At 40.3% G+C, this 27,684-nt stretch overlaps 2 protein-coding genes across 5 annotated transcripts in view; one reads left to right on the top strand and one right to left on the bottom strand.

Annotated features, from left to right (window-relative positions):
• The window catches only part of CYFIP1 (cytoplasmic FMR1 interacting protein 1), a 73,925-nt gene that overhangs the window by 43,512 nt on the left and 2,729 nt on the right, over positions 1 to 27,684 (top strand). For all 4 annotated transcript variants that reach the window (XM_071746601.1, XM_071746591.1, XM_071746584.1 and 1 more), the window contains exons 23-29: positions 1,390 to 1,477; positions 12,096 to 12,239; positions 13,727 to 13,817; positions 22,219 to 22,349; positions 24,629 to 24,701; positions 25,896 to 25,990; positions 27,111 to 27,349. In XM_071746601.1, coding sequence (XP_071602702.1) covers positions 1,390 to 1,477; positions 12,096 to 12,239; positions 13,727 to 13,817; positions 22,219 to 22,349; positions 24,629 to 24,701; positions 25,896 to 25,990; positions 27,111 to 27,349 — 861 coding nt within the window. The remainder of the gene's footprint in view (positions 1 to 1,389; positions 1,478 to 12,095; positions 12,240 to 13,726; positions 13,818 to 22,218; positions 22,350 to 24,628; positions 24,702 to 25,895; positions 25,991 to 27,110; positions 27,350 to 27,684) is intronic.
• On the bottom strand, positions 5,914 to 6,770 carry FNDC9 (fibronectin type III domain containing 9). The gene has a single exon (XM_071746561.1). The coding sequence runs from the start codon at positions 6,677 to 6,679 to the stop codon at positions 6,008 to 6,010; it is 672 nt and encodes a 223-aa protein (XP_071602662.1). The 5' UTR covers positions 6,680 to 6,770; the 3' UTR covers positions 5,914 to 6,007.

Here is a 27,684-nt window from a genome sequence, read left to right as displayed (position 1 = left end):
AGAGAAGGGAGGAAGCTTATGAACTGAGGAAATGTAAAATTAAGGAGATTTAAAGTATACATATGCATTTAGTATAAAAAATAATACACCTTAATTATCTCTTTTCCTCAAAAGCCATAAATACAAGCACTTTCTGGACTAAAGCAAGTACAAGTACTTTTGGAAAAATAGGGCTGAAATACATATGAACAAGTAGCTGAAACAGTGGGTATTTGTATTTTTGAGCACATTTTAAACAGTGCAGAAAGCCTTGTTCTGAAGTTGTAGATTCTCACAAGAATGATTCTGATTACTCAGAAATAAAACACAGTGGGAATAATTGTAAGCAACATGGTGCAATTTATTCATGCTTGGGTGAAGCAATTTTTTATTTGCATGGTTGATTTTCTTTTCAGCTAGAAAAGGGATGTATTAAAATAGAATTTCTGTCTTTCTAGGAAAAATCATTAATTAGGAATTTATTTTGTATGTTGATAGAAATTCAAACATTTTAAACAAAATCAGATCAAGATACACTTGTATCTTCTGACTTTATAATGTGCTGCAAGCTTCCTTTCTTAAAACCTTTTCCTACATGTATTTTACTGAGCTCTCAGAACAGCCTGATCTGATACAAATTTTGATATACACTTCTTAAATAGCTGTTTTCGACTTTCCTGTGTAGATACAGCTTTCTACTGCTTATCAAGAAATCCTTTTTCTCATTTTAAAAAATAAAGTACCCGTTCAACCTGTAACCACTAGCACCAGTAACTTTACTTGGTTAAATAAAGATAATCAGAATTGTAGGTGCTGATAACTTCTTCCTGCAATAAAACTGTGGTGCTGCTCAATGTGCACTGCAGTTCACAGGCAACACCAGGAGTGGGTCTGTGGTGCCTGTTCATGAGAGGACTTGTGCCTGCAAGGCTCTTCAGACTCCAGGGCTCCCAGTTTGGAGTGTCCTGTTTGATCCTCTGTTTTGCAGTACTCCATGGCTTTGTAGTTCTCTGGTCATGCTCTTAATAATGTATGAAGATAAAGCTAAACGTGGTTTGTAGTAGTACCTGCTTGCACTAAAACATGACCAAAGCTCTATAAAAGACCATTGCTGCTTGGTTTGTTGCTTCTCTTTTTGCTGGGCCGGGCTAGAGTTAGAGGTGGGAAATAATTTGGGACCTTGCACACTGCTGGAAGAGCAAAGTCCTGGTAAGTGATGGAGCATTGCATTAGAATTTGTGTCCAGGCTTTTGGGCAATGCAGGCTGTGTGGTTCCCTGTTGGGCTGAAAAGCTCTCGATCTGCCTTTGATTTTGTATGTAGACAAAAGTAGTATTATAGAGTAAGACACATTAATTGCATACCTGCCAACCTAAGTATAATTAATGAATGCTTTATTTTGTTTTTATAGATTTGTTCGGACTGTGCTACCATTTTCTCAGGAGTTTCAGAGAGATAAGCAGCCTAATGCACAGCCACAGTATCTCTATGGATCGAAGGTTGGATTTAATTCCCTTTATATTTCTGGTTTGCTAATGTTTAAAGGTATCTTTTTTAATTGAATGAATTATGGGATATGCAAGTTATTAAAAATGGACTCAGATACATTTTGTGAATATTTTAAATTCAGCGCATGCTTTTTTCAGGCTTTGTGGGGAAGCCCACTGCATGTTTCAGCCAAAGTGAAAATTATGAGTCTGATGGTTAGTCTCATCTGACACAGCTAAAAATAAGTACTTTTCTGAACCACCTTGCATTGCACAGTTGCTTATAGTGGCAGAGCAGACTCAAAGGAAAGATTAATTAGTCATCTGGTGAAGTGAGAACAAGAGCCCATCTTGGGTGCAGCTGCTCCCTCGTTACAATGATGAAGACTGTGATGGCAGGAGAGAAGGGAACAGACAGGAAAAACTGCTTCAGATGTTATCTGACTTAAAATGAATAGATTCTGGCCATTCTAAGCTATCAGATACCAAATGGCTTAAATTATTATTATTTTTTGAAGCAGCATAATTTAAAATTTATGTACTCAGTTATCCTTGTAATTTATACAAGTGCAATGTGTTAGTTGCCTGTCTTGCTATTTCCATTATCTAGCTCATCCTTAAACATGAGCATAGTTAGTCTCATTGTCTTAATTGTTTCAGCACATTGTATCTTAGTTATATGATTCAGTCTCTGTAAAGTGATTTGCTCAGCCAGCTACTTTTTGAGAGCTGAAGAGATAGCTCAGAAGTTTTGAATTGCAGTCCTAATGTATCTACTGCAATTGTAAAACTTTCATGCTTTGTAAATGTAGAGGAGTTAGAAAAAGGATTCATGTAACTTTAATGTGGAATGTAACAGCTGACTGTCTGGTGCTGTGAACAGTGTTTTATGTAATTGTTCTCCCACAGGGACCAGTAAATGATAGGAAAGTGGGATTTTCTTACATTAGAGTTATTGTGTTCCTTACTATTTTAGGAATTCACCAGATGCAGTACAAAGAGCAAAAGCCCCTGTGAATGTAGTAGAGAAGGCTAACTTAATTTATCTAAGTGGGGTGAGTGACAGAGGATTAAGGGGTGAACTTTTTTTATCAGTCAGTTTACATTATTAAAATGAGTTTAGTAATCTTTGCCTTGAGAGCTATATATTTTCAGAAAACTGGTTATTTTTCCATATGAGCAGGAGCAATCAAGGGGGCTTTTAGAAGCCTTTTTGAAGCAAATTTCATAACTAGATATATCTGTAGTAGCAAATATTCCTGACTCTGTAGTTTTAAGTTTTTCCAGGAGTTTATTTTTGTTCTTGAATCAAATGTATTTTGGAATTTTAGGAGAATATTTAGTTTTAGGAGAGTTTTAGGAGAATATTTATTCTTTATATAGCAAGGAACAGATAGGAGATCTTATGTGAAAGAGGCCACACGTGGTATAATTGCATTATATTTTTCTGTGTATTATATAGCCAGGCTTTTCACAGAGCACTTCCTTGTTTGAGTCCTTTAGTAGATATATTGTTAAACTGTTCCTGAGTGACTAGTGATGGCGTATGGAGCAGCTGTGTATTTTTTGTTTTATTGTCTTTTTTGAGTTCTTGATCTACTCAAGATATTCAAGGTATGCTCAAAGGTGAGCACTTTGAGCATATATGCAAGGAATATAAGATTTTATTTTCCATATTGGACTTGTTTGTTAGGTTTGGGTTTTCAAAGATTTTTTTTTTTTTTAAGCAATGCATAATGTTTCTTTTCATGAAGACAACAGCCTGTGGTTTCCTGTGCATTTATACATGTATGTAGAAGATACATGTGCCAGTATTGGACTGTAATGGCTAAACACTTCCTGTGCAGAAGCTTTGCATGAGCAGTGTTCTTGCATATGAGTAATTAAATAAATTTTTTAGTTTTGCTCTCAAAAGTGTTTACATATTCTCAGATATATCAAAATAGATCAAAGCATTTTGTCTGTATTGATGTGTAGCATATACAGTCGTGTCCGTGTTCTCTGTCACATCTAAATTTTTCTGAGTGGTATATTCCTCAAATTAGGAAAACTGAAACCCGCAGATATAACTTTCTTCTCCTGGCTGACACGGGAGCAGAGCTGTTGGGTGGTGAGGAACTGACCTGCAAAAGCTCAACAGCCTTTTAAGTGAGCTGGAGTATTTTAAAATGTCATTGAGCGTGGTGATTGAAATCCCTTTACTCAGTTGAAATGAGTGTTGTATTAATTAAATGAACATTAGCAGATTGAAATTTGGCAATAAGGGTCGGATGCATAAACTACTTAATGATCTACATACACGGAAGAGTCTCTTCTGGGGATTTGAAATTAACTTTGCCAAATACTTGGGAGCATTTCCATGGTAGCTCTTTGCCTTCCCAATCTGATGTATGTGTGCCTTTTTGTATATTTGTGTTTGTGTACAAATAACAAAATTCACTAGGTGAGTTGCCTCAAAACTGCTTTCAGACTAAACTGCTCCTTTTTCTCAGTATAGTATAAACATGTGTAGAGCTTATACGTGAATGTAAATATGTGTATTGGACTGCCTTAAAACCTACATTTAAAAGATTCAGAGAATTAAACAGGCTTTCAGGGGCCCTAGATATTGGCAGAAATGAGCATGTATGTGTCTTGGCTCCATCCCTTTAACATTAAAATCATCTTTTGCCTCTTTGGTGAAATCCTAGTCAGATAAGTGTTAGCCTCAATGTGATTACAAGATCATTTAAAAACATTTTATTCTGTCCCTGCTACTCAGCCACCCCTTTTTGGCAGTAAACCTGTAGTGTTGGCTTCATGCTCTGGAGAGAGCTTTCAGTGTCTGTTTCATGAAACACCTTCCTTTTAAACAGCAGTAAACTGTTGTCATCTTCACAGTTTATTTAAGACTGGTGTATAAGACAAAGAAAAACACGTCAGCTGGAGGAAATGCTATGTAGGGGGTGAAGAACACATCATTTCTAACTCAACACAATAAAGATGCCTTTTGAAGTGTTTTCTAAAAGTAATAACTTGCCCCCAGTCAGCACACATTTCTGTGTGTCATAGCTATTCTAGGAGTAAAAAAGCAAAGACAACACGTCAAGCTTCTGCCAGCTCATGTCTTCCTACCAATGTGAGAGCTGACGTCTTTCACAAGTTGTGGGAAATGTTGTCAAAATACGGGAGCTGCAGAGACCCACTGCCTGCTGTGAGATGTTTGGTGGGTGCTCTCTTGCCAGACTTGTACACCGGGGCACAGTGGAGAGGGGTGGCAGCAATTCTCCAGCCTTTACTGATACGACTGAGCTGTGTCAACAAGAGCTGGCTTGATGCATACGTTCCTGTTTAAGAGCAGTTCAGAATGCCTGCAGTCACAGTGTATCACCTTATTTTTGTAGACACACCATATTGTACAGCAATAGTAAGATTTATTATGTTTTATGAAAGACTAATGCACTTAACAGATTTAAAACAGGGTGGCTTATTACACATAACCCAGACAGGATGTGCTGTGTTGTGAGGGTGAACAGATTTCTGTCCGAAGGGCCTCTCTTGGCACTTTGCCGTGAAGTTCAAGGCAGAGTGAGATAATCAGCAGATTTAATTGTTACAAAAATAAAATGTGTTTTGGCACATTTTCACTTCCTTGCCCCTTGGTTACACAAAATGGACTCTATGGTTGGTAGAAATTTGCAGTTGGTGAATGAGTTTTATCATTAAAACTGAAAGGGAAAGGGAGAAGGAAGGTCCAAGAGTTATCTCTGTGAACTCTTTCTTCTACAGGGGGTCACTTGCCCATAGTTAGAAGGTAGCGTGTGGCAGGTGCAGAAGGTGACTTGTGCAGAAGAGTCCAAAATGCAATAACCCAGGGTATTTCTTTTAGTTTTGCTAGAAGTGTTCTTAGAGTCACTATATTTCTTATGTTTTTAGACCAAGGGGAAATTTCAAAGACAAATGTATTCCATTAAAATCCGTGTGAGTTTAGCTTAGGTGCTGAGACTGACTGCATGGGAGCTCTGGTGAGCACCATGGTCAGTGAAGAGCAAAGTCTGAGTGCAGTAGTTTGTAGTGTGCAGTTTGAGAAGCATTGGGGATGTTGGGATAAAACTCACTGACAAACCACTCTACTCAGGGTGTATGTTCCAGTTACCTCTAGTGTAGCAGTCTGGGTTGTCATCTTGGTTGCTGAACTTCTGCTCAGTTCTAATTTATGCTAGAAGAAAAAAGAAAAAGTCTCTTTGTCACTTTTTATTAATTTTTCTATTTGTTTGATGTTTTAGACTATAGAAAATCAACCAGAAAATCCCCTCAAAATGTAAAGTAATTACTTGCTACATGCTTCACTTTTAAAATAGTGGAGTGTGGCTGAAGTGCTCACTTCTTGGGAATCTGAGCCGTTGTCTCTGTTGGGAAATGATGTGACACCAGAGGTACAAGCCAGGAGTGCTGTGGTGAGCAGAGGCAGCTCCTGGTTTTCAGCCTTGACAATGTACACTGTGCATTTGAAGCAGCTGGGATGTTGTATGTAGTGAAAATCTGCCTCCTGATAAGAGGTTTCTAATTTACAGCAGAGCACTGTCCTGTTGTTGGTGCTTGTTGCCAGCTTTTGGATTTCGGCATGATGGGCTCCTTGCTCGCTGAGGGATTCTCTATGATTGTGGCCAGCTGGATGCCACCTGGATGCTTTTCTTCGCTGTCCTGCACCATTTGGCTCTGCCTGCCAAGCTCCCCTGAGGTGGACACCACACTTTTGGGCCATGCCTTCCCATGGTCTTGTTCAGAGGTCTCATTTTGCCCTTGCAAATGCTCTCGTCTCCTGCGGCAATAGAGGTGCAGGCAGCCGTAGAGGAGGATGGCGGCGATGATGAGGAGCAGGACGCTGCTGGTGAGCCAGATGCCCAGTGCCAGCTCTTTCTTGGTGTTGCTTTTGGATGCTGGGTCTTGTTCCAGGGTGTTAAAAACTCTGCACTGGTCACTGGAGGGGTTGGCAGACTGGCAGGTCACGCACATGATGTATGTTGTTAGTGGGGTTAGGTTTTCAACAACAAAGGAGGAGCGACTGGTGGGCACCCTCTCTTCCTTCTGGAAGTTTTTTCTCGAGTAACTCGATAGGTTCCTGTTCCAGTTAGGGTGGTACATGACACTGTAAAAGCTGTCGGTACAACTGGCCATTTTTGGCCAAATGACCATTGCTGTGTTTCCTGTGATGTTTTGGACAGTTATTCCCATTGGGATGTTTTTCAGGTGTTTTTTTCTCTCACGATGCTGGCCTCTCTCTGGAGAGGGAAGATGTTTGTTTCCCAGGGAGGTAGCTGAGAAGCTGCAGCACTGGGGGTGTCGTGTGGATCCTAATTGTAGTTCTCTGTAATTTAGGAAAGGAGTTTATTAGGCAACTATGTTCTGATAATAGTGTGTCAAAGTGAGAGCTGAGAGTTCATGAAGTTTGGAGAATTTTACACTGTACGTGTTTTCCCCCAGAGAAAGGCTAGCTATATGCTTATAAGAATTCAGCCAGAGCTGTTGCCTGCTGATCCAGGTGATCAGTTGCATCTTGTTTCCATGAGACAAGGGCTGGGGAACCAATTCCTTTCACAGGCTTTTTTTTTTCAGACGACTGTGCACTCGCATCAGGGTACAGGGGGCCACCAGCCCTCAGCATCCCATTCAAAATTCACCTCTATTTCAGTTTTGGTATGTGTGCTACTTGTATTTGGGACAGTCCCTAAAAGAAGGTCTTTGGATGTTTTTGTCTTCAGTGATTAGTAGTTCAAAAATGTTAAGGGAAATAAGAATTCAAGACTCTGAAGGGGAAGAGGTGAACATGCTTTGTGTTTCTGAAACATATATTGCAACAACAGGAAAAAACAAATTATCAGAAATTTACACTGGTGCATTAATAAATGCCTCACTCCTTTGGAACAATGCTGGAGTATTCTTTTTAATAGAACAAACATTTCTATTAGGGAAGAAAAGCATACTATTTAACATAATTTTCTGATATGAATCTAACTCTCAGGGAAAAAAGTGGCATTGAATTCTAAACTGAATTTAAACACTTCATGGTTTAGCATTAAACTAAAAAACTGACAGATTGACTACCCAGCTAATTAACTACCTGTCATCCAAAGTACTTGCCCAATGAGTGTGTTGATAAGTGGGGCTTGGAGATTTTTTTTTCCATGAAAAGGAATTCAGCATTTGCTTTTCTCTGTAGTCTGAGCATCTTGCATTTTATTTTATGTATTTAGTGTTTTTGGTAATTTCAGATCTTACTTTTGTGAGCATTGGATTTCCTTATGTTAAGAGGCAAGTAAGGTGGGGCACGAGTTGATCTTGAGAGATAAATTCCTTTGCCATCTACAGGTCTTGATTTTTGCCTGTCATGGTCAATTGAAAAAAACATGTTATGTGTAAACACACCAGATATTATTTTGTCTCCAATATAATTTTACATTAGTTTCTCATTCCCTGATACTCTTTTGAGTTACCACATGAATAGCCACTGCTAGAGCAGCAACTGCTATGATTGTGCATTGTTGGCATCAAAATCACAATATTTTGTCTTAATGCTGGTTAGCATCTTGGAAAAGCTTTCTCAAGCAAGGCTTGTGTGAAACAGAGTATTCACTGATTCACTGTAGCATACCTTTTGGGTAGATAATGTTGCCTTTTTTTTTAAAAAAAAAAAAAAAAAGAAGAAGAAAAAAAAATTAGAATATTCTTTTCTCATGTGTTTAGTGATTGTATGTAATTCCATACTCTATCTGCCCTGAACTAATACTACTCTTGGTAAAATTAACATTAGAAAACCTGCCAGTGTTTTGAGATTCTGAGTTAGTGTTACCACTGTAAATGGTATAAGGAAAGAATCTATTTTCTGCAATTTTCTAAACACTTTTTAAAATAATATCTTCCATTCAGTACAAAATGTTTGCCTCTGCATTGGTAGACCTTAATTAAAATTGTTTTGTTTTAATAACAAACAAATATAACGACAGTCTATACATATTTTTTTCAGGTTTCTTTTTGCTTTTACTGTTATGAGGAGAGTAACTTTTGAAAATGAATCTACCTCGGTAGTTCAGTCTGATTCTCTTTCAGTTTAATAGTCAGTTGCTAGTGACAAACATGAAAGCTTTTTCCACTGTGGAAGTTCTTTACTTTTTAAATGCACATAAATGCCCATGACAGTAACACTGTGTTAATTGTTTATGACTTGATTACAAAAAATAATAATTATTTTTTATGATCAGGTTTCAGATGTTAAGTTTCCTGGCTAAATAATATTTGGCTATTGAAAATTCTCTTGATGTAGAAAGCTTGTCAGATTTGTTCATGAAGTCTTCTGAAATTATTCTGTGATTCTTTTACTGTATTTTATACTAGATAAGAAAGCTGGCAATATATACTATTTTAGTGGGATTTTGGATTATATTAATAGTAAAAATTTCTGTGACTGTTGCATATGAAAATTTTTGCTCAAGGTTTTTGGATTATACTTACTGGGAATGGGAAGAAGAAGATATAAGTTTATTTTCATTACAATGTATATCTGTAGGAATTACTGATCAGGATAGATGCTGCTGTTCTAATCCTGTGGCAAGTGCACCCGTTTTGGTACAGCAACAATATAAAGAAGGGAGTTTACTATCAAGTAAACTTATTATTAGACAGACATGTTTTGGCATCTACTCAACTTCTGCAAATATTAAAATCAGGAGCATTAGTAATATTAGAGCTTTTATTTGCTCGCTTGCCTCTCTCTATCTGGTAGCTCCCAAGTATTTAAAATTATAATTTATCTTTTATGGAATACTTCCTAATGCAGTTTAGAAGCAATAGTTTTATCCTTAGAGCTTTTTTTAAGTATAATGTTTGGATTTAAATTAAAGATCAATAATACATTTCTATTGTTACAAAACATCAGTTATTAGAAGACACATAATTACTGGCTTGTAAATACCTGGAAAACCTTTCTGATGTTTTATAGATTATGGAGTAAGCACTTACCTTCACTTCCTGATGAAAATTTCAGAATGGAATGTTCATACAGTGATGCTGCTGTGAAAATGACACAAACGCTGTGTTCTTCTTCACATGAGTTACCTCCTGCCTGATCTCTGCTTGCCAGTTTGCTTTTTTCTTCCCCTCAGAATCCCTGGACTGAATTCTCATTGCTTGGTGCTTTCAGTTCTTTCCCTCCGTGGCTGCTGGTGGCATGGTTTCTTTGTCTCTTTCACTTAAATTCACGCAAGAGCACATCTTCTCTAAAGGTGTTGTTGCCTTGCTTTTCAAAGAACATGCAGGAGAAAAAAAATGTCTTTTTTTCCCCCCCCTCTCTTGCTTGCCTCCCCTTGGACAATGTACTGCCAGAACATCCCTATTATATGCTCTTGTGTCTGTACCAGTGATGCCGTGTGAGTGATTAATGTGAACACTTTGATGACATCAGCAACTAGCAACTCTCTCCCCCCCCTTTTTTTAATTTAAGTAGGGGAGGGAGCAAGCATACCTTAAGAAAAAAAAAAAAAAAAAAAAAGAATAAAGAAAAAAAAGAAAAAGAAAAAGGTCCCTCTCTCTCTGCTTCTTCTCCTCCCCCCAACTATGTTAGTGGCTCCTTCCTGAAGGATTTTTATGGTGTTGTGCTTCATGGGGGGTAGCAGCAGTGATGTGTGATGGTATTTTCTAAATCCCTTGTCACAGTTCATAAAGCTTCTCTAATCCATCATCTGCAGGTGGACCATTTTAGGTGCTTCCCAGTGAGGGTTACATTAGAGAAAGATATTTAGATACACTTTTAGGTGGACTGGCTTCTTATTGTAGAGTATGTTTTACATATTGTAATTGTAGTGAGTTTTTACATGTTAAAATCATGTTTTTATGGCGTGCTTTTCTATGACAAATATGTGCTATGTGAAGAGGAGTTCCCTCCCCTTAAAGTCACGGCAGTAAAATGCTTTGATCTGGTGGAGTAGAATTCTTCATGCTTTATAGGTGAAATAAATAGTTTGGACACATTTCACACAGATGGAGACTGAAATTCAGGCATGTAAGAAATACAACTAAACATTTAAGTACATTTCAGTACTGGCAACTCCTTGAATTTTCACATTGCAGAAATAAATTTCTAGTTACAACTACCTGTGTTGTTGAAACACTGGAAAAATTAAGTTATTTTCTCTCTGTGTGTGTTTTAATAGCACATGCAAAGTTTCTCACCAAGGTCAGGAGTTTTCTGATTCAGCAGGTTGGTTTTGGGTCTCTATTTCTCTCTTGTTATGACCTACATATTCTCTTCTAACCTGGTGCTTTTGGGTATTTCTTTCATAATCAACAATGTTTGGCCCCACAAAATGTGGCTGAGAAGTCTTGGCCTGTTGTCAAATTTGCCTTCATTATATGTCAGAACCCTATTTTCACATTTCCAAGTCCACGGTTTAAAACATGTTGGAAATTGGTATGTAGATGTACCAGACAAATAAAAATGTGTATCTTCTGTCCTGAACTCTTCTAAAGATGATTTGTAAGCTCTTTTCTTTTATGAGTCTAAAATTCTCTAAGGACTTGAATTCCATGACTTGAATTCCTAGTAGGTTTTTTGTGCAGCACCACATACTACAGGATCTGGTATTGACTGGCATGGCTAACTGGGGCAGGGTCTGTGTTGGAGGGAAGGTCAGTGTTCTTCTTGGATGCTGGTGAAGAAAAAAATTGTGTTACAGCTGATTGTGTGTGCGGAGTTTAAAGTATAAGAGTGTGCTGTCTTTTGTACATGTATGAGAGAATGAATGCTGCAGAAAAGGAAACACAACGGAATCCCCTGCATGAAATGTTGCCAAGGTTCCCTTTTAAAACTGTATTTTGGGTGATTAGGAGAGCAACCCACATACAGAAGTGGAGGATGTTAAGTTAGCTAACTCCCCTTTAATGCATGGCTTCAGCAAACAGTTCCTAAATGCCTGCACAGCATCAGTCTGTGCTATTGTATTTGCTTTGAAGAAGTGGTCATTAATATGGCAAAGCACCTTATCCTATTTGTGCAACTCTGGAATAATTTCCATGAGATTACATCCCAGATGTAGATTTGCTTTGATTTTGTGTACAGCTAAGAGACTTGAGAAAGAGAGATCCTTACTAATTAGTCACAGAGAGCAGTAACTGCAGAAGGCTGGGGGCTTTTTTTGTTTTTTGAGGTTTTTTTTTGTAATTGAGTCCTCAGAGACATAAAAGAGCTATTAGGAACTGAAAATTGAAGTAACTTCTTTCAGGATGTTTTGCACATAAAATGGATGACAGGAAAAGAAGCTGAGCTTTAAATTCAGGGATCTGAACAATGGCATTGACTACTTTTATCCTTTTAAACCTGTGTAAATAGAAAAATGAAAAAGAGGAGATGTTCATGGCTTTATAAACGGTAAGTGGAAGATGTATGGTGAAAAATTTTAAAGTTCTTCTTGCTAATCCAGACATCTTGGTTAGTGTTCCTGATTTAAAGAAGGGAAGCTTTGTATTTTAACTTTCTGAAGAGACGGTGAGATAAAAAGTTTCTATTTTCAACATGCTTTAAAATGTGGTTTAAATGAGATTATTATACAGATGCAGTCAACTGAAATTGGCATTAATCCTATCTGTTCTCTCATTTCAGGCACTGAATCTGGCATATTCCAGCATCTACAGCAACTACAGGAATTTTGTTGGTCCCCCTCACTTTAAAGTAATCTGTAGGCTTCTTGGGTATCAGGGTATTGCTGTGGTGATGGAGGAGTTGCTGAAAGTTGTCAAGAGCCTGGTATGCCAACTGTCTTTAATTTCTGCTGTTGCTAATGGCTTCTGATAGGAAGTGTGTCAAGGAAGAAACGAAAGATCTCAGATAAATAATCAAATTGTTACTTCTATTGAAGTTCAGTATAAGCTGTGTTTGAAAGTACTCAGTGTCCTGTAAAAGCAATGATGTGCCTTGGTAGCCTGAACAGTGTTTTGATAACCTTGGGTTCTGCATTGGAGATTAATTTAATTTATGGAGACCCATGCTGTTTAGGTCCAGGTAAACTCTGGAAAAGTACAGATATTTCAAATTAGTTGATTTACTCTTATACTGTAAATTCTCTTTCTCTGTATTTTTTTGAGAACAGCTTTAGTGTAAATAACGTAAATTATATTCTGCCTTGCTTAACTTCAGGGCTTTCCTTAATAACATCACTGACAGATGACGCAAGGGAGGTTTAATCTCTGTGCTTGATCTAGCAATGGGTAGCATCAAGCCTATTTAGAAGAGTGCTCAGACCAGCTGTTGAAGAAGTTATCCATACAGCCTGCCTGTCTTGTATTGCACAGGACCTTTTCTGTAACTAGGAGGAGGTTGAGGGGCTGGCTGTTCTCTGTATTATCAGTATCTATATACAGTCATAATGCCTTGCAGTTAAGCTTAGGCCAAAGAACTGGTCTTTTCCACCCTGTCCCTATTGCCTCTAACTAAGGAGCATGCTGCCAAAATAATCCAACTGTACCCCAGGATAGCTGTAGTTTTCGTAATCTCACTTCAGACACTTGACACATTCAAGTAATTCTCCCAGTGTTCTAAGTGGGTTTTGATGTTCTACGAGGTTGGACTCTGAAGAGGTACTGTGGTCTGATCTTCAGGAAAAGAGGAAAATACAAACTTTTTTGTGTGGTTTGGGCTCAAATGTTGGGTTTGGGGGGGGGATTTTCTTTTTTTTAATTATTTCTTCAAGTGGTAAATCATCTCATTTCATTAAAGGTAGCACTGAATGTACATATATAGAGGAGGTCATATGGCCTGGGGGGGTGGTATCCTGCTGATACCTGATGCTAATGCTCAAAGGTAGGGAGACAGGTATGAGATAGGTGTCTAACGGGAGGAAAGCAGACTGACTGTAGGCTGGGTCTTTGTTTTAACTGCTGCTGGTTTTCTGTTGTTGCTTTTGAAGGCATTCAAATGCAACTTTTTTTAACCAAAAATCTAAAAGTTGGTTAGATAACGGAGACAGTCCGCAAGAGAGCAACATGATTTCCTGGTTTTTACCTTCCTGGCCTTAGCTGTTGTGCCACTCTTCTTGTAGCAAAAAGTGGCTAATGCCACATAAAGGAAAGTGCAACTGTATTCCTTCAAAGAAGTTGCCTCTTGAAAATGACTGACAGAATTAAATGCAAGATTTTTAGAGCTTTTTCAGTTCTTTTGTGGTTTGAATATAGTTTGTTGTAAAGTTTTTTAGCTCAATAACACTGACATGTTCACACACATCTGTTTTCTTTTAGTTACAAGGGACAATTCTTCAGTATGTCAAGACCCTAATGGAAGTGATGCCCAAGATCTGTAGGTTACCAAGACATGAGTATGGTTCTCCAGGTTAGTTCATGTTTGATGTTACCATCATAGCCTTAATAAGATTATATTAATCACTGTCTTCTGGATCATGTTGCACCTCTCTTCTCTCTCCCAATAATCAGCACTTAGTATTTTTTTTTCTTTTATAACAAGATTCACTGAATATTGGACTTTCTGAAAGTATTCAATAAAGTTTTAAGACTTCCATGCTTAGAGCAAATAAAAGGATGACAGTCTGTATGTAGGTAGCCTTATAAAATAATTGATCTTGAGCTAAGATACTCATGATAGCAGCTTCTTTTTCTAGTCTTTCTCATAAGCATGTTGAGCTCTTCCCTCTGCAAAGTAGTGTCTCAAACCTTTTGTTTTTAAATGTCTATTTTAGATTTAGATAACCCTGTTTCTCTGGAAAAGCCTCTATTCCCTCTTCCTTTGCCCTTACCAAATGTAAGAGAAAAGGAATGGTATTGCTCAGAGGCAAACTGATCCTGACAGAACAGTTATGTCTGGGGCTTGTGTGGGGTGCTTCTTAGCCCCTTAACAGGAGGTGTGACAGGTGCAGAAGAAGAAATGACTTTGAAAGCTGCTTGCCACTATGGAGAAATAATTGGTTAATTAGTATTTATCACATTGTTCTCTGAAATTCTGAAACTACTTCCTCCCCCCCCTTCAAAATATTCCTCCTCCGCAACTTCTAATTAACACAAATTAATACTTCCATGTGCCTCCCACCTTCTGAGTATATATTTATTTTTCCAGAGTCTCTTAGGTTTATTAAATGCCACTCCAAGTGGAATGAGGTTGGGTTTTTTTTCTGCTTCCCACTGCTTGCTTGACGCTCGTTACCAATGCGAAACGAAATCGAGGACTTACTAAGTGTTGCCTTCCTGTTTTTCTCCCTGGAGCATAGAAGTGGATGAATCATGGTAGTTAGCAGTGTAAAAATAATCTGAGGTTTTTAGCCACTCATTAAGGTCTGACCGCACAAGCAGGAGGTATTCTCAAATATGGTTTTGCATCACCAGGGACTGCAATGCTGCAGGTGACATGAGGAAGCTCATAGCTGAAATTGCCAGAATCATTGCCAGAAATGCTCACCTGTAAGGAGCATTTGGCAGGGACTTAAGCAGAAACCTCCTCTTGAGGTTAAAAAGCAATCTGTCATATAGGACAGGCAAAGCTTTACTTGTGCAATGGTAGCCTTCATGGAATTGATTGAAGTAGTTATCACTTCGCTGTTTTGTGGAGATAACAAACTGCTTTGACCTCATATTTATTCTTACAAGAGAAATCTCATATGTTTAGATGCTTTCTGAACTGAGAGGTCAGAGTAACTCTGGCTGGAAGGCCATAGCAACTAGAATTCTGTGCTCCTTCACTGCAGCAGGTTTTCTCTTGACAAGTGTATTTTTCCTGTTCTGAGCTATTTCTAGCAGTGGACACTTAATATCTTCCTGGAGAGTCTCTTCCAAGAAGTGGCCATGGCAGTCTCTATAGCATTCGCACTGCTTGCTTTTTAAAGCTGCTAGACAGAAAGCACATGGAGGCCCCAGGGCCCCAACGTGTCCCTCTCACATCACTGAAGAGTCAAGTTGTGCTTTCTGACTCCTCCATCACCGAGCTCTCTGTCCTTGCAGCAGCTCTGACAGACAAAGGAAAATGTTCTCTGCAATGAGTATGTGCAGGAGATTTTAGCCCTCATCTGGCATCTTGAGAGGAGCTGCCAGATTGTAAAAGGGCAGATTCAAGCCATGATTGATTTGAGTCCCCGTCCTCTCATTTCTGTGCTAAATTCTCCTCTGTAGCAGTCTCTGCCACACCTTGTTTACTCGGTTTGCTACAGAAAATGCAAGGTAATACTTGTGCCAACTGCTGTCTGTTCCCTCCTCTGCTTCCCAAAGCTTTCTGCAGTAGTTGTAGTAGTAAGTCCGGGAATGTCTGTGTGCTGCTTCTGTTCCTTCATAACAGATCCTTTCTTTATAATTAGCACTACCTACACATACAGACCAAAACTGTGATTCTCCTCTACAGACTGAATATATAGGTTCTCATCTGTCTTAATGTAACATGCATTTATCAATTCAGAATTGATTTCCCCAGTCCATTCTCCAAATGCAAAGTAATTTAAGTTTGTCCAGCAAGTGGTGTGTTAGCTATTTCATACACTTTAGACTTCGTATGGAGAGCTTTGTTTGGACTCTGTAATTCCTTGAGCCCGACATAATCAGCCCTCTAGACTTGTGGATTTCTAAATGGTGATTTATTCCTGCTAAAAGGAGCAGGGTACAAGCAGTGGCATCAGACTTGTCCTGTTTGCCAATGGGTTTGTTTCCATAGGAACAGTCTAAAGCAGTGGGGAACTTGCTCTCTTGTAGTCATAAAAATATTTGTCTAAAAATACACTAAGCATAAGGATTTTTAAAGGGACCTTTTAAAGTTGCTGAAGATCTTAAATGAATATTGGCCTATAAGAGTTTAAATGTGAATTTTCTTCTTAGAGGTAATGTTTTCTTCCACTGTTTTTCTAGTATTTGAATATGGCATTTCTGTGTTTGAGAAGTGTTTTATGTCCTGCCACTCTGAAGTGGTATTGGACATGGTGAGGAAAGTGATTTGTCAGCTCTGCTGTGAGATGCAGCTTTATTTTTTTGTCACTGGTTTATCACCCCTCCAAAATAAAGATTGTTTCTTTTAAAAAGATAAATCAATGAGTTTAGCCAAGGTATAAACTTGGTGAGAGAATAGACTAATTGTGTCTTTTTCCTAAGTATAGCATTTCTATATTTCTTTAAACAAGCAAACAAAGAAAAAATAACAGAGAAACAAAACACCCAGAGGTGATGCAGGGAAAAAACACCTATTACTCCAGGCCATGATCTCTTGAAATCCCATGTGTTTGTGTAGCAGTTTGGGGAAGCCTCCCAGTGTCCCATGATGCCAGCTGGAAACACCTTCTCAGCTCCTTTGGCACAGCAACCTGGCAAAAAAACTGTCTTCCACCATGCTTTTTTCTGGAATTTTTCAGGTCTAAGGTCTAAGAGAAATGGGAGCTGGCCTGAGCTGAGATATGTGATGGAGTGCAGTAGTGGCTGGGGAAGCATCCCTTGGGACATGGCAAAGAGCCAGGTTTTTGATCCAGTTTGGATGACTAGGACATTAAGTTCATTTCTTGGTGTGGGCACAATGGCTTGAGTCCTCGTGGGAAAGAATAGTAAGGGAATTTATTCATAGCTTTTCCTGGAATATTGGAGAAAGGTTTGGTTGAGTATCACAGGCTGCTTAAAAGAATTTGGGTGCAATCCAAAATACCTAAATGATTGTAAAAAGGCTGTAAGGACTGGTTAGATATACTGAACACAAGGATATTTCTTCCTCAGAAAAAAACCACAGTGTGCAAGCTCAGTGATCATTAATTCCCAGATTCATCTATATGCTTAAACATCACAAACATTTCTGTTGACAATAGTGGCTTAACTGCTGAGATGCAGGGTTAATAATGTCTTTTATGAGCAAAAGAAATATTTGTAGCTAGTATTTGAAGGTCTACATGACAGTGAATATAAGCTAAATGTCCTTACAGCACCCAGTTTCTTGGGAGTGGTTTTGCTGTTGCAGATTAGCAGATTTTACATTATAACAATTAAGTCAGAAAAGAAACCAAAATGCAACTAGGCCAGTAGTTATATTCAAGATCTAGTTTGTTGTTAGCAGTTCAGCTGTAGTCTTAATAGCTAATTTTTGTCCTAATCTTTTAGGTACCAAAATTGTTATGAGCTCTGGTACTTGTTGGATTGAAGTCTGTAGGTGTCAATTGAGATGGTTTTACAGAAAATGAAAGGTGACCAAAGTGAAGAAATCCAACCAGCTTTGCGATTGCATGTGTTGACTTGATCTGACTTCCTAAATTAATTTTTGTGCAGACTGTACACCTGAAACTTTGCATCTGCTGTTTGAGTACTCTTGAGATAGAATTTTGGAAGCAGAGATGGAACCTAATCCTTTATTAATCTTCTATATTTTATTGGTTTTTATATATCAACAGCCCTTGCTTTTGTTGAGATTTGTGTAAATCAGAAACTAGGATTATAAGATCAGTTATTATGCCACCTAACATCATCTCATCTGCAGGAATAGAGGGATTGATTAATTGATTTCTTGGAGAGAAGGAGCAAAAACTCTTAGAGTCATTTGCCTTGCAAAATGCTATGTGTATATAACTAATTCAGTAACTTCTGAATTGTACCCACATATAAATAAGAAGCAAGGTGGCATGCAGTTAAGTGAAATTAACTTTCCTAAGACACTTGCTCATTTTCCAGGGTTTCAGTAGGCAGGCTGAGTCTTTCATAAAAATGCAGTTCTGTGTATACTGTATGGTACAAGTGTAATCAGGAATGCCATTGCTCAAACATTAATGAAAATATGATCATATACTTCTGCCACAGGACTCCACTGGGGAGCAGATCGTGCTTTCAGTGTCATTTCTGTTCCATCAAAAATGGAACAGATTTTTAGTTCTACACAGAAATGTGTAGCTTTGTAAACCTTTGTCTTTTTTGCTGGTAAATCAAGAGGAAGTAGTGCATCATTGAAATCATCATTGATGCACTATTTGGAATAACTATTGGAATAACTATGTACTTAATATTGGGTGTCAGAAATACAAAATAATGACACAGTTTGTTCATTAATGCATGTGCCCAGGTGAGTGTATTTATACATCTGTAGATGGAGACTGCAGCTTTGGGTGAAGAAATAAAGATCTGTGGTAAGGATTTTGAGAGGGACCCTTGTCACCTGAAATGACTGTAAAAGACAATATGTAGTTTTTCTGGTATGAACCTCAAACCTCTTTGACTTCTTTGCTTTTGGGTGGACTTACTGTCTTGATTTGTTTTCAGTTGCAACTTCAGTATGGGTTTCAGTAATAGCTTTCCTTGCTGCCCATCACAGTCCCCTCTGCTGCTTCTGGATTCTCTCTGTGCCATCCTGCTTCTTTATTTTTGCTGAAGATGACTTGGGTTATTCTCAGGATTTCACTTCAGAGGTACCCATGTATGCCTGATAAAATTTTCTCAACATCATTCCTGGCACCAGTCTCTCTCTTCCCAAACTCCACACAGAACCCACAGGTTGGGTGGGAAATTGAGGGGATCCCAAACCCTCCCACTCCTTTCCAACCCTGCCGTGACCGTGGGTTGTTTCCTTGTTGCAGCAGCAGAATCATTCTTGCTGTCCTGCTCAGCTTCTGTTTCCTACCAAATTGCTCCCCACTCACTGTACAAGATAAAGGAAAAAACATCCCCACGTCTGCCCTCGTTGCCAATATCTTACTTGCCTGGGTAATTCTTTCTCACCATGGTAACTATGTGAAGTCTACAGTTACCATGTTTTTGAGAGTCTGCCAACCCTTCCAGCCCTTCACCATCAATCTCTGTGAACGTGCCATGGACACTAAAGCCAGAAGCATTGGTACATGTTCTGGTTTGATTTCCTGTATGGCACGGACCTAAGTCTTAAGGTTATGGCACAGACCTAAGGTTAACTCAATGGACTTCCCAGAAATTTTTGGTGTGAGGAAAGTATCTGGCTTGACTTCTTACAGTTGTTCCTTAGACCACCTGTCTTGCTTGGCCTGGAAGCCCTTTCATCAACAAAGAACACAAAGAAAATTCTAGGGCATATAAATCAAACACGCTGTAGGTTTATGGTAAATCTTGCTTCAATGCCCTCACTGCATTTTTTCCAAGCATTAGAATTGTTTTGAGAAAAAATTTGGACACATCTTAGAATAATTTGGGTTGGAAGGGACTTCTAGAGATCATCTCGTCCAGCCCCTCTGCAGTAAGCAGGGATACCCTCAACTAGATCAGGTTGCCCAGAGCCTCATCAAGCCTCACCTTCAATATCTCCAGGGATTAGGCTTCAACTACCTCCCTTTTCCATTTTTCCACTATTTTCATGGTTAAGAACTTTTTCCTGACATCAAATCTAAATCTTCTTTTCTCTCAGTTAAAACCATTGCCCCATGTCCTATCACTCCAGGCCCTTGCAAACAGTCCCTCTCCATCCTTTCTGTAGCCCCCTTCAGGTACTGGGAAGTTGCTGTTAGGTCTCCCTGGAGCCTTCTTTTCTCCTCAGCACCCTCAGCCTTTCTTAACACGAGAGGTGTTCCAGGGCCCTGATTGTTATTGTGGCCCTCCTCAGGACCCATTCCATCAGCTCCATGTCCTTCCTGTATTGAGGGCTCCAGAACTGGACGCAGCACTCCCAAGTACCAATCAGACTTTCAGCCTGTCTTTAAAAATAGGATTTCCAGTATTCAGCAATGCAGCATCTCATTTCAGGTGTTTAAACAGCAAACACAAGGTTGCTCTGCTGCTTAAACACCCGGGAATTGCAATTGGCCTTTTATACTCCATCACTGAATGGATGCTGACAGTCTTTTCCAGGGCTTTTTCATAACATGGCCCCCTTGTTATGGGGAGAGGAAAGCTGGTGATGGGCTGGCATTACTGGTTTTCTTTTTAGCCAGATATAAATGTGTTTCCTTTGAATAAATCAGGCTTAGCAAGCACTCAGTACATCTGACTTTTCTCCAATAGGTTTTCAGTTCAGTTTTTCTATTGAGTCACTAAACTGCTGAAGTTGGATCTGAAATTTATCTCCACTGATCATGTGTGGGAACACTCTTTAACTGAAACTTTCAATTGACAAACAGTTCCTTGAAATATAACAGAGCCAGCTCTGCATCTCCTCACCATGGACTTCATTGTTATTTTGTTTTGCTAATTTAAGTGCTAATTTAAGACACATTTCTTTCTGTAGAAATGTGTGAGTTAGTCCTTCCTTCACTGTATGTTCTTGAGTTCCTCTGCTGGATTTGAGGGATTTCCCTGCTGCAGATACACTCCAGACTGGATTTTACATTTCTGTGCTCTCCTCTCAGCCATTACCTTGCTGGGTAAATACCAAAGTCTGATCTCCTCCATGGAATTGCTCATCAGCTCTGTCCAAGGAGCACATGGGAAGGTGGTGGGGGCATCTGTGCTCTCTTTCCTTGTCCCCTCCCAGTTGCTTGAGATGTGGCTTGGTGAAGGTTTAACAGTCTTATTTATTTTAGTGCAGTGGAAATGAACTGCAGTATGTAGTGTGCGATTTGAAAGCTTTGCATGGTGTATTTACTTTTGTCATCAGTCAAGGTTTTTGGTGGCTTTTTAAGAGAGGTAGGCTTGTGTAGACAGGTAGAAAAATGCTGACAAAAATTACCTTCTCAAAAGCCAGAGAGGTGTCTGACTTACTGCAGTTCTCTGTTCCTCCTCTCCCATCCTGCATGTGGCTTTAACCTCTGCAGTGCTGACCAGATCAGGTCTCTGCAGAAGCTGTCAAGCCTGGAGTCTCTTGGGCTTGTCTCTAACCAAGAAAGTGTGCAATCTTTCTGGGGCTGGGGGGGGGTGAAGGGGCTGGAAATCCACCAGTGCATTAAGTGTCACCATTGTATGGGAGAGGTTTGGTGGATAAATGCATATTTATGTAAATTACATGCTTCTTAAAAGCATAGTTTTAGCTGTTTCTTACAGCTTTTGGCAAAACTTTGACAGGGACAATATTCCCACTGTGCTTGTCAGCAGGATCTGGTGTACCCTTGCCAGCAGAGCTTGACTTGGGATGTCTGCATTTAATTGTTTTGTGGGGCTGCAAATCACCTTTGGCTGCCTGTGGCACTGTCAGACTCAGAGTCTGGCACCACCTCAGTTCCCCATGTCTTTAGCACTCTGCCTCTTCCTGTCCCTCTTGTCCCTGAGAATAACCACTGTGAACTGAACATGTCAGGGGACATGGCAGCTTGGGGACAGAGGCTGGAGCAGGACTGACAGCAAATGAGAGCAAATGAGCAAATTTCCTGCTCCTGGAAATTATTTTCCTACCTCTTACACTGGCTCTGTTCTCCAGGAGTGAGAAGAGAAGCTAGGTGTTCCATTTTGCATGATTTACCCAGTTAAAAAGGTCAGCACATCACTCATTGGCTTAACATTTCATAGCCTCTGAATTTTTATCTATTGATCCTTTCAGTTTCCTGGAGGCTGCACGTCCAGAGGTAAAAAAAAAAAAATCATCTGTGCTCTTAAGTGGAGCCAGAACTCTAAACCTGCACCCTCCATTATTTGTGCTCTGATACAGTGTATTTAAGCATATGCAGTGCAACCTTTGAGTCGGTAAATTGCTTAGAAAATTGGTGTGCTTTTGAGGCAGAAAAATTGATCCTATTCCATGTGACTCTTACCCACATGACCAGAATCTTTTGTCCGCTTTCCCAAGGTAATAGTTGTACCCTGTGTGATAATCACTAGATTTTGTTCTGGCTGCTCAGATTTAATTTTTTTTTTTTTTTTTTTTTTTTTTGCTTCTCTCTTGATTTCAGGTATCTTGGAGTTTTTTCACCATCAGCTGAAGGACATCGTTGAATATGCAGAACTGAAGACTGTCTGCTTCCAGAATTTGCGGGAAGTGGGAAATGCTGTCCTGTTTTGCCTCCTCATTGAACAGAGTCTGGTAGGTGCCTGCTGTGCTAGTTTAAAACCCATCTGTCTCTCAAAATGTGCTCTCCAATTTTTGTTACTAACGTCACAAATAACAAGGTTGAAATCTGCAAGTTCGCTGTTGCTGATGGACAGATGGAGAGAAACATTTCCCTGCTCTGATCTCTTACAGTTTTGCAGGGGGGGTTGTGTCTGCTGGGTACCAGGGATGCCCAACTTTGGGTGAGAGGCATTGCCTCAGCTGTGGTACCTGAGGATCAAATATTGTGACCCTCATCATAGATTATGATCAAATACAGTATTCCTGCAGTCCGTCACAGGGTGGCTGCTCTCTTGATGTCAATGAGTTGTGCAGCTGGTACTGTTATTTTCCTTCCCTGCTTGTCATTTCTCTTGTCATCTGACATTGCAAAGTTAACATGGACTTTTTGGACATCCTTGCTGCTTGGAGGGCTGGCAGTGGCACCTGCTTTTGCCAGGCATTCATCTGTCTTAGCATGAATGAAACTGTGAAATGTGTCCAGTCTTTCAGATGCTTTAGCTTCCTCCTATAGCATGTATAGGGGCTACAATTGCTCTTTATCCTTACCTCTTGCTCTCTTTTCCCTTCCTTCTTTCACATTGTTCAATCTGGCCCCCAAAATGGCCAGACCTGTAATTTATTGTTCTTTTTGGGCGCTTATGGAGGGAAAGATGGGCATTGCTTCTGGACTAGAAAAGCAACAGGTGTGCTGTCTTCTTTTTCTTGTGTTGTGCTTTTGAGACTTGACTGAGGCGTCTTTCCACTGCCTGTGTGTACAAGGATGCTCAGCACACACTGCTGCTGAGACTGGGCTGCCCATCATTGAAATCTTTGCTGACTGCAAACCAGCCACATCATTTCCTCAGCAAGCTGGCTGGGAGCCTTCCACTGCATGAAAATAGAGCCTCATGTAAGACTTGTTGTCTAGGGTGTATTAAAGGCATCGATGTTAGGTAAGGTAATGAAGACATGATGTTCCTCAGAGTCCTGTTCATGGTGTTAGAAGATGACTCCCTGATGGTGGAGAGTAATTGAAGGGACAGGTGACAAGCAGCAAACCCATACTGAGTAATGGGTAGCTGAAACAAAATGAGAAACTGGATCACTTTGGATTCAGGCTAAACAATCCACTTTAGTGGATTGTGGAAATGCACAGTGGATTTTGAAAGTGGAAAGCCAGGCAGGAGAAGGCCCTCACTGCTTGAGGGTGTACAGAAGTAACATGAGTGCTAGAGCTGTGTTCTTTGGGACACCACCTCAGTGACATTTTCTAGTTATATACCCCAGCTTGCTGGCCCTCTTGGTTTTGTCCTTCTTGGAGCTCTGATGTCATGAATTTCAGTATTTCAGTATTTTTCCATTGTGGTCATCTTTCATAACTTAACTAAACTTTACCCTGGTGCAAAAGTAGGTCTGTGGGGCATCTCTGCTAGTGGATGGGTGTTGTTAATGCTGACTACCTAGGACGTGAATTGTTGTAGTGTTGACATCGAATCGAAGAATTGTTGAGTTTGGAAAATACCCTGAAGAACATCAAATCCAAACATAAGGAACTAGATGTGGGAAAGGTGTATTAACCTCCAGTACCCTGGCCTGGCTGAGCGTATGGCTGATGAACATCTCTTCTAGCACTGAGGGACTACAAATGAGCAGGGCTTTTGCTCCAAAAATCCGGAGAGAGGCTTAGCAAAGTCACACGTCTGCTTCTGTTCAACTCTGCATCTTCTCTGCACCTACATACAGCAGTCAAGAATATTTTTCCCCATCCCTAAAGATGTTCCTGAGAGGTGGTTCACTGCTGCTGTCATGTGTCTGTCTGCCTGTCTGAGAAATGCCACCAGCAGGATGAGATGCCCCCAGCAGGATAAGGGGTTGTGGGAATAGCGTTGGTTAAAAATAACCAAGCAGAGAGTTAGCTTATTCAGTGCTCTGTGCAGGAGCTGTCTGTCACTTTCACACCAAAATTACTCACTCTGAATTAGTCTTTTTAATAAATACCCTGTCCTTTACAAACTGCCAGCTGAGCGTGGGAGGAGAGCTGCTGGAGTTTACTTGGGAATCCAAGGTAACCTGGTGAAATCAAATGATCTTTGGGAGTGATCCAGTGAGGAGAGTGAGCAGGCAGCCTCTCTGTGCGGTGGTGGCAGTGGCTGGCTGCCCTCTGGTGTTCCTGCGATGGTGACAACACGTTTTGGAAACCTGTTTTGAGGATTTGATGTGGACTGGGGATTCTTCAGTCCTAAATGCCTTTCATTTCCTTTCTGTTCCAGTCCCTCGAGGAGGTGTGTGACCTGCTGCACGCGGCGCCGTTCCAAAATATCCTGCCCAGAGTTCACGTCAAAGGTAATGGGCGAAGTGAAAACGCCTTCCTGGGGTTATGCTTTCCACTTCTCTTGCTGTGCTCTCAGTGCCTGTCCCCCAGCCACCCTTTATGACACCACTGTTAATTATGACACAGAGGCAACAGGTTCAGGCATGTTTGCCTGGCTGAATAATGTGTGCTTTGTGGTGAGGCTCTGTGCAAATTACAAGAGGAAGAGGAGGAATATTGTGACGAGTGGGATGGATACCCAGGGTGGTATTACCCCTATATGTGGAATTGGCCAGAGGCATTTCCAGAAGAGCTGTTTAGCTTATATGACTGTCAATTCAGTCAAGGTATAATAGGCATAGATACCTATAAATACATGTATAAATTGATCTAACAGGGTATATAGGCAGTCTGTCAGCATAGTAAGTAAATACAAGTGGTCCCTGGTCCCAGTAGACCTTTCACACGCCTTTTTACTAAACTGGGCATGCAGTGGTGAATGTTTGCAGGATTGCTTCCTCTGGTATTGGCTTTCCTCATCCTTCAGCATCAGAAAGGGAGTTATTTTTCCCCTCATGCTTCTCTTCTTTCTGTGTTACTCCTCTGTCTCCTTTCCTCCCCATTTCTTGCTGCCACAGCAGCTGATATTCTTCCTCTCAGAGAAAAATCCCATCAGCTAAAAATCTTTGAAAATATTTCCAGACTCACCATAGGTACTTGAATCTCTACATAAAACTACCCAGACCATTGTAAACAGTATTTTCCCATTTGCCAGAGAACATTTCCTACTTGCCAGTGATGAGGGTATGCCAACTGCTTTTTAAAGTCTTGCTATACATGAGATTCCACCCTGATTATACTGCACCTTCTGAAATCAATCATTTTATGTATGATGAGGATGATTTACTTGGCTTAGTACAAATGGGAGTCAAATATATCATCAGCAGCATAATAGAGCCCTAGATTCTTTCTCAAATTAAGTTAATTACTGAAATGCATCCTACTACAAATCCTTTTGTTTGCACATGCAATGTTATATTTAAAAAGAAATATTTTTCTAAAATAGCATTGAAGACTAACCAGATATTTAGAACTCAAACTACCCATACAAATAACATAGGTATCTGCACTGGATAAAGATTGTGTGAAAATAAGAATTTTCTTTGTTAATTACAATTCATTGGTCCTTTTTTTTTTTTTTTTTCTTTTTTCTTTTTTCATTTCAGAGGGTGAAAGACTCGATGCTAAAATGAAGAGACTAGAATCAAAATATGCACCACTGCATTTGGTTCCACTCATTGAAAGATTAGGCACACCCCAGGTAATCTCTCATTTATTTCAGAGGCAGCTGAAGAAGTTTCTGAGCACTAGAAAGTCTGTTCTTTCACACGCTCTGATAGCTGTGTCAGAACCTCGACCTCCACATTCAGCTCGTTCACACAACAATATTTTATTATTTTTTTTTCATATCTGTGGAGCTGGTACAGCTGTTAAAGCTCGGAAGTTTAAAACATTTGAGGCTGGGGTGGAATAGACACATTTTGGAGAAAATGCTAATTTGCATGTTTGTTAACCATGTGATACCCTGTGGGTATAAGGGTCATCCTGGGAGGTCCCAGTGCAAATTCCACCAAACCCAATCACTTTTCTTTTGCACACGAGTATATTTTAAAACAATTTTTCTGCTCTCAACTCTTGGAAAATGAGTTTAGCTGAACTGAACTTTGCTGGGAACAGAATGACTGAAGAGAAAAATTCTTGAACTGTTTTTGCAGCTTCAGCAGTTTTCTCTCAGTGTGAGGGGTACATTAATTCCCTTCTAAGTGCAGCAGCTTACAAGTGGTTGAGATAGGAATAGTAGAAACTAAGAGCAGAGGGCTCTGAAGCTTTTGTGATGCTGTGTGCTGCAGCTTGGTAAGTGCTGCTGCACTGTAGCAGTGTGGTGCCACAAGATGGGACAAGCCCTGACCAGGGTTGCCATTTGTGGGTTTTGCCTAAGCCTGTTTGTGCTGTCTTTGGAGCTTTCTCCTCTCTAACTGCAGCAGCCAAGAGAGACAGGCAGAGGAGCATAGGCAGGAGCTGCTGCCTGTACTAGCAGCAGAGCACTGAACTCTGGTTGTGCTTTCTGCCTCCACTCAGGCAACAACTTCTTTAAACTTCCCTGGGACTAGTCCAGGATTAGCATTCCTGTAGTCTGTGTTACTACAGCAGCGGCCTGGCTGCTGGAAGAGGCTTTTACAATTTTCTCTGAACGTTTACTCCACTGAACTGAATCCCGGGTTGGTAGCCTCTGACCTCACTTCAAGCCAGGAGGAGGATCTCCTGGAATAAACCAAGTAAAACTAAAAACATGGTGCTGTGGGGTTTTATTATTTTACATAAAGTCTCGGTGTCGAGTGGCTTTTACCAGGGCTGTGCTCTTCCCTTCTCTCCCACATCAGCAAATAGCCATTGCCAGGGAAGGGGACTTGCTGACCAAAGAACGCCTCTGCTGCGGCCTCTCCATGTTTGAGGTTATCCTGACAAGGATCCGCTCCTTCCTGGACGATCCCATCTGGCGCGGGCCCCTGCCCAGCAACGGGGTGATGCACGTGGACGAGTGCGTGGAATTCCATCGCCTCTGGAGCGCCATGCAGTTCGTCTACTGCATCCCCGTGGGAACGCACGAGTTCACCGTGGAGTACGTACTGCCAGCTGCCAGCCCTACCCCTGCGGCCAGCAGCGCTTGGCTTCTCCTCCCTGGAACTGGCAGAGGGGCCCAGAATGGAGGGGTTTGTTCTCCCGTCTCCAAGAGCGTAGGGGGAAAACAAGGGGAAGGGCTGCTGCAGTCACTGGGAGGGGCTCATAATGCACGAACACAGATGTTATTGTATCTTTAACAAAAGTAACCCTCTATTTTTTTAAGTATGGCCACTGTGTAATGAATGATCCCATGACAAACAGGCCCTGGCACGCATCTTTCAATAGTAGTCAGACCCCTTACGGGCACCGAAGTTGAATAAAAAGGCTGAACGT

Source organism: Heliangelus exortis, chromosome 1 (genome assembly GCF_036169615.1).
Source record: "Heliangelus exortis chromosome 1, bHelExo1.hap1, whole genome shotgun sequence".
NCBI classification, from domain to species: domain Eukaryota; kingdom Metazoa; phylum Chordata; class Aves; order Apodiformes; family Trochilidae; genus Heliangelus; species Heliangelus exortis.
The sequence above is the reverse complement of the archived record's forward strand: the minus strand, read 5'-3'. Positions and strand labels throughout refer to the sequence as shown.